We start from the raw sequence: 7,265 nt of genomic DNA on the forward strand, positions 1-7,265 counted from the left end.
GCCAGCCTGAGCTACAGAGTGGGCTCAAGAACAGTCAGGGCTACATTAAGAGACTCTGTCTCAAAAATTAAAAAGAAAGAAGGAAGGAAAGAGAGAAAGACAAGGCCATCCTGGGCTACATGAGGCACTGTCATTTAAAAAAAAAACATATGTGTCTGTGCATGCATGTATGTGAATATAAATATATATATATATATATATATATATGTATATATATATATATATATACTCTTAAACACCACCTTACTCTGTTGATGAGACGAGAAAATATTTACATCTCTTTCATTTTCATTTCTTTCATTCTCACATCATTTTCATTGAAAGGAGAAGAAAAAACAAACCATGGATCAAGAACCTTGGGCATCTGTTTCTCTTTAACATTTCAGTCATATGAAATTTCTTTCAGTTCTCCTTTCCTAGCTTGAGGCCTTTGAGGATTTTCTTTCCTCAGCTTGAATTCTTTCCTTTGCCCCTTCCCTTTGACTAACCGCTACATAGTTTGGAGAATTTCAACTTTAATGTCACTTTCTTGAGAGGAAGGAGCCTGAGCACGTTACTGCTTGCTGCCCCCTGCAGGCTACAGTTTGCATTAGCAGGGTCTCCCTGCTCAAGCCTGTCTCAGCCCAGCACTTGACGAGTGATCAAGTACGTGTAATTTACGCTGAGTTTCAACAATCAGTGCAGCTTCCTCATATTTTTTTAAAGGTTAAACATAGTTTTTAGATATGTGTGCATATGTGTGCGCTCACCGAGGCCGGAAAGGATGGACTCCCCACCTGGAGCTGGAGTCACAGGTACTTAGCGACCTGACTAACGTGAGGGCTGGAAATTCAAATTCTCTACGGGAGCTGCAGCGCTCTTAACTGCTGAGCCATGTTTCCAGCCCCTGACTTCCTCGTTTTAAATATAATAAGTAGGGCAAATAGTTCAGCGACTTTTCTTGTGTTCCCGAGTTAATGGCAGAACTGGACCCAAGTGGCTCCTCAGATTGCTTCCTTCCTTGCAAAACACCGTGATGATGAAGACAGCATGGTTTTTACATTATCTGAGTTTTTTTTTTATTATTATTTCTTCTCAAATGTGCGCAGAAATAGAGTTCTCTGAGGAAGGTCTTAAAATCTCTTTTTAGCCAGCAGTGGTGTCACACGCCTTTAATCCCAGCACTTAAGAGGCAGATGCAGGCCGATCTCTGTGAGTTTGAGGCCAGCCTGGTCTACAGAGCGATTTCCATCAGAGTCAGGGCTACACAGAGAAACCCTGTCTCAGAAGGAAAGAAAAAGAAAAATAATAATCTTTTTTAAATTTTCTTTTCTTGTATGAGTCTGATCTCCATGTTATGTGTGTGTTGTGCATAGTGCCTGTGGAGTCCAGTAGAGGGCGACAGATCCCATGGAACTGGAGTTATCCACCGCGAGTCACCTTGTGAGTGCTGGGAACCAGGGTCCTCTGTAAAAGCAACAAGAGTCCTTAAATGCTGAGCTCTTGCTCCAGCCGTCTTAGAAAAAAACAATTGTTATTTTGTGTCTTTAAGTGCTGATGATTGAAGTATGTTAAGCATAAAAAAAAATAAATCTAAAATTAAAAGGAGCAATTCCCACACTTTACACACATCAGATCCTGACTATTTGGAGCCTGGCCCCATGACTTATGATTCCTTACACAAGCTTCTAGCGTTGACCTCCTAATGACCCATGAATGATCAGCCTCAAGGTTGACAGGCACTGGAAAATGTTCTGATTAACAAGATGGACAGATGGTCACTTAGCTACCCTGAGAAGCCTGTGCAAGCAGTACAGAAGATGAAACCAAGTAACTCATCTTGTAACAGAGGAAATCCCTTTCCTTGGGCAGCAGAGGTATTCTCTCTGAGAATTTTCCATCTCTGTGCAAGCCTGGCTGTCCTAGAACTAGCTCTGTAGACCAGGCTAACCTCAAATTCACAGAGATCAGCCAGCCTCTCCCTCTGGAGTGCTGGAATTAAAAGCATGGGCCTCCACCTCCTAGCTCTCTCTTGCTGCATTTTATTTAATCTTTTGTATCTGTTCTGATTTAGTAATACTTTTACCCTAGTACCTCCTTTGGTCACCACTGTTCCATGCAACATTAAGTACATAATCTACCACCGAAGGCTACACTTCCAACCCCTCCCATGAACTTTGAAACAATCTCACCAGGTTGGTGTTCTCAGACTGGCTCAAGTGGTCCTGCCTGAACCCCCTGAGTACTTGGCTCTGCTCCAATGATATTGGATTTTTTAAAAAGATTTATTTTTTTTCCATTCATATGAGTACACAGCTGCTTCAGACATACACTAGAAGAGGGCATCAGATCCCATTACAGATGGTTGTGAGCCACCATGTGGTTGCTGGAAATTGAACTCAGGACCTCTGGAAGAACAGTCAGTGCTCTTAACCACTGAGCCATCTCTCCACCCCAATATTGGATTCTTGAAGAAAAACATTGACTTTGAAGAGCCTGGGTGTTTTATCAATGTTTTAATATGAAAGCTCAAATCTATATAAAATGTTCACAAATAGGAAAATAAATGTCCAATTTACATTTCATCTAGATTCACCAGTGGTATGCTCTGTATAAAGATATAGAAATGCACACACATGCATTCTATTTTTGTACATATATACATTCGCTGATTATCTTTTCAGTTGAACCATTTAAAAAATTGGCCATAGCCATCATTACATTTTACTTCAGTATGTGTTCCAAAGAACAGGAACACTCTATGCAAACATCATGATTGCCACAGTTTTACAATACTGCTATATAATATACTTCTAGATCCTAGTTTCTCCAATACCAATTATCTCCTTCACAATGCCTTCTTCTAAAGATTATTTTATGTGTATTGGTGTGAGGGTGTCTGATCTCCTGGAACTGGAGTTACAGTTGTAAGCTGTCATATGGGTGCTAGGAATTGAACCTGGGTCCTCTGCAAGAGCAGCCAGTGCTCTTAACTATTGAGCCATCTATCCAGCTCCAAGGTTTCTCTTTCTGCCAGTCTCCCAGGTTTTTCAAGATTTATTTATTTATTTATTTATTTATTTATTATGTAGTGTTTTGCCTGCATATATGGCTGCAAGCCAGAAAAGGGCACCAGATCCCATTACAGATGGTTGTGAGCCACCATGTGGTTGCTGGGAATTGAACTCAGGACCTCTGGAAGAGCAAACAGTGCTCTTAACTGCTGAGCCATCTCTCCAGCTCCTCTCCTCATTTTTTTGAAACAGAGTCTCTGTGTAGCCCTGGCTGTCCTGGAACTCACTTTGTAGACCAGGCTGGCCTTGAACTCACAAAGATTAGCCTGCCTCTACTTTCCAAGTACTGGGTTTAAAGGCATGCATCACCGATGCCACCCAACATTTAGGGTTTCTCTCTTTTTTTTAAATCCAGATTCCAATCAAGAATCCTAAACTGCTTGTGTTGCCATGACTTGGTACTGATTTTTTCTCCTCCTTCTCCTCTTCCTCCTCCTCCTCCTCCTCTTCCTCCTTTTCCTTCTTTGAATGAGGGTTTCATGTAGCCCAAGTTAGACTTTCACTTTCTATGTATAACAGCAGATCTGATCTTCCTGCCTCTACTTCCCTAATGCTAAAAGTATAGGTACTACCATCCCTGACTTTGATCTGTCTGTCTGTGTCACCCACTCCTCAGTTTTTTTTTTTTTAACAAATTCTCTAAGTGTAGCTCTGGTTGTCTTGGAACTCACTATGTAGACCAGGCTGGCCTTGAACTCAAAGAGATGTGCCTGCTTCTGCCTGCTGAGTGTATGGGCCGAAAGACATGTATCACCACGCTTGACCAATTTCACCTTTTATAACCGTGTCATTTGAAGAGTCCAGGCTGGTTGTATAGCCACATGTAAGTAATAAATGAACATCTGAGTATTTCTTCATAGTTAGGTTTAGATTAACTTTAAATGTTTTCCATTTGCACGATCTGGATGTTGTGCACACCTTTTTTATTGCAACATCTACCCCTATCTGTAGTTTCTATCATTGTTTGCTTGCTTGCTTGCTTTTGTTTCTGTTTTTTTGTTTTTAGTTTTTCTAGACAGTGTTTCTCAGTGTAACCAGCCCTGGCTGTGACTGTTCCGGATATGTCAGTCTCTGCTGTTTTATCTGTTTTGGGTTTTGGTTTGTTTGTTTGTCTGTTTGTCTGTTTGCTTGCTTTTAAGACAAGGTCTTGATATGTAACTCAGGCTGGACTTGAACTCCTCGTATAGTCCAGGTTGTCACTGGGCTCATGGCAATCCTGCCTCTCGACAGGCATGCATCACCAAGGCCAGCTCTCAGTACAGTTATGAAGAACCAAACCTTTAGGACTTCTAAGCTTGGAGAGCTGAATTCTCTGTACCAGCTCCTCGTGACTGGGAAGTGTTTGCTGGAAGGAGCCCAGGGAGCCGGAGGATCAACCACACCCTGAGTCTTGACAGAGTTCACTGACAGGGCAGCTGCTGGCCTCAGGACTTCCTTCTGGACAACCAGAGCTGAGGTGAACACTTCTCCAGGACTTCAGGTGCTCAGTAGCCAGCCAGATCCTCCGAAATGGGTCACCGCAGACCACAGCCAGTCTCTGCTGATGTGGCTGCAAGGGAAACATGGGGGCTGGGGAAGGCAGCCATGCTGGTGCTGTTCTGCTGGGAGAACAGAATATGGAGGGGACAAGTGTGGCCTGAGAGAGGGAGCCAGGACAATACAGAGGAAAAAGAATCTTTAAATGAGAATAAAACAGAAAAAAAAAAAAGACCAAAGGAGATAGACAAGAGACAGACAAGTTGGTAAAGACAGAGAGGAAAGCAGGGGCAGAGACTCAGGGATTCAGGCCCACAGAGGGCAGCGAGTAGCTGCTGAGGCTCTCAGTCAACTGCCTTCTGTGTCCTTGGGTTTGAGAACTGGATAGTGAAGGCAGTTGTGGGTTAGGTTTTTTGTTTGTTTTGTTTGGGTTTTGGAAACAGTCTTGTTATGTAGCTCCAGCTATCCTGGAACTATGTAGACCAGGCTGGTTTTGAACACAGAGTTCTACCTGCCTCTGGCCCCAACACTGAGATTAAAGGCCTGGACTAGCTACACCACCAGGCTGAGAGAGTTGTATTCATACTGGTGAATCGAGGGAGCCACAAGGGCTCCCCCGCAGGGCTGTCTGGGTCACCTGTTTGGTTTGTACTCTTCCAGATACAGAGCTTTTCCTTTAAGCCCTAGAAGCTCTGCCCTGGGCCAGGGGCTTTCTCCTTAACTCAGCTTTTCATAGGGTTGTCAACAGATGGGAACAGTCTTCTTGTGACATATCTGGGGTGAAGAGGAGGAACAGGGGAGGGAGACAGACAAACAAGAGAGGGCCAAGGAAAAAGAGAACACTAAAAATAGCCTTCCCTTTGGGTGGAGAGGAATCCAGAATTCCAATGGGTTCCCAGCGGGGTGACCTCTACTAAGGATCCCAGGCCAGTGTTTTCTTATGAGAAAAAGGACATGAGTGTGTATGGGAGAATCGGCCCAGAGGGTACAGCCAGCCTCTCCAGTTCTGCCAGGGCCAGAATCCTCCTGAAGTTCATGAGGATGGCTGCATAGAGGAACTTGGTGGAGAAGGAACTTTCTGGCAAAAAAATGTGCAGCGTGTGCTTTTCTGTGGCAGGAAGTGAGAGAAACTCAAAAAAGCTGAGTCAGGCCCCTTGGGACCACAGTGAAGGAGCCCTTTTCTGCCCTCACCCAAAAGAACCCCCACCCATCCCCCGCTTCTCACTGAGAAGGTGGAGGGGTGACAAGGGACTGGACAGGACACCCCGCAGACTCTCCAGCCATTCTCGCTGTTCCTTTTCAGTGGGGCAGGTGAAGATGAATTTCCGCTCTGGAGTGATGACGGTAAGTCCAGCCTTCCAGCGGTTCCCCCGGATGCCCTTGGGCAGGTCTTCCCATACCTCATATCCCTGCTCATTGCTTCCCAGAAAAACCTGGCCCTGCTCAAAAGCATCCTGAAAATGGAAGGCATGTAGTCATCAGAGGCTGCCTTGGGGCAGAAGAGCCCTTGCAGCCTGGCCAATCCCAAGGTCAAGTTTGGTAAAGAGGTGTGTATTTCATTGCTAGATTTGACTTTGATTTGAACTGTTCAAACCTCAATTACATTGCACACAAATCTGCTGAAAATACTAACACATAGAGAATACACCAGGCACAGGGAACTCAAAGGCAGTTTGTTGCTTTGGTTTGGTCCCTGAGGACTGTGCCTAGAGTCTCAACCCCCACGTTGGCTTCAAACTTATTCTGAAGTTCAGGGAATCTTTGAATTTGCATTCCAACTGCCTCAACATCCCCAATAGCTGGGGTTACAGGCTGGTGCCCCTGGGCTAAGGTCAACGGTTTTACGTGTTAGCGACTTTTATACTCATCACGGCCACTTCTGAGCAAGGCATTCAAGCTAAGCCAATGTTCTGCAGAAGGAAAATGCAGCATCAGAGAGCTAAGTGCATACTCAGCCTAAGGCATGGCTCTACAACAGCAAGGCTGAGACAGGACAGACCCCAGGGTCCTGCCAAACTGGACTATTCCTGAGCCTATAGTCCTAACCACTCCTCTCCAGCCATCCTGGTTACAAGGGAGTGGTAACACCTCACTTTAAGCATTAACAGCAGGATTCTGAATGGAGCTGAGTGAGAAGCAGGGGTTTCCTGTCCTGGGTTCTGCTTCCCTAGGATTCTGGGAGATCAGCACTAGCCTGCCTGACTGGGAACATGCTAAGGGGCTCTTACCAGAGGGTTCTTATAATACAGCAGCCTCCGCTCCTGGGAATCCAAGGCAAACCATCTTTTCTTGAAGGGTTCTCTATGCTGCAAAAGAAGGAACCTCTTAGTAGATGTGACAAAGCCAGACACAGGGGTCAGGGCCGGTTCAAAGAGAGGTTATCACACTGATTCTCTAGCCTGGCTTCTGCAATCAGATACACTAGAGCTTTTTCCTGGGGCCAGTTCCTGGGAATGCATACCCTCCCCAGAAAACGGCCCTATAATGGCTGGACAGAGACTGAAGTCCAGTCAAACTGGTTCTAGGGTCCACAGGTTTGAGCACCTGGTCAGACTCTGGATTTTATGTTTTGTTTGTTTATTTGCTTCTTTAGTTTGAGACAGGTCTCACTGTGAGTCCTGGCTAGGCTGGACAGGGATCCCTCAGCTTCTACTTCTGGGGTGCTGGAATTAAAGGGGTACACTACCATGAACCACCACCTGTTCAGATTCAGAAGGCTTTAGTCCAGCCCCTCGG

General features: G+C 45.0%; 1 protein-coding gene across 2 annotated transcripts in view; it reads right to left on the minus strand.

Annotated features, from left to right (window-relative positions):
* Positions 1–3,815: 3,815 nt before the first annotated feature.
* The window catches only part of Adap2 (ArfGAP with dual PH domains 2), a 25,750-nt gene continuing 22,300 nt past the window's right edge, over positions 3,816–7,265 (minus strand). The window contains exons 9-11 of one of the 2 annotated variants that reach the window (XM_028759236.1): positions 6,758–6,835; positions 5,755–5,983; positions 3,816–4,602 (exon numbers count right to left, since the gene is read on the minus strand). In XM_028759236.1, coding sequence (XP_028615069.1) covers positions 4,568–4,602; positions 5,755–5,983; positions 6,758–6,835 — 342 coding nt within the window. In that variant the 3' untranslated portion in view covers positions 3,816–4,567. Of the gene's footprint in view, positions 5,984–6,757; positions 6,836–7,265 lie in introns of both variants that reach the window. The other variant, XM_028759235.1, reaches the window with a different exon arrangement.

This window comes from Grammomys surdaster, unplaced genomic scaffold (genome assembly GCF_004785775.1).
Source record: "Grammomys surdaster isolate TR1022 unplaced genomic scaffold, NIH_TR_1.0 126278, whole genome shotgun sequence".
Classification (NCBI taxonomy): Eukaryota; Metazoa; Chordata; class Mammalia; order Rodentia; family Muridae; genus Grammomys; species Grammomys surdaster.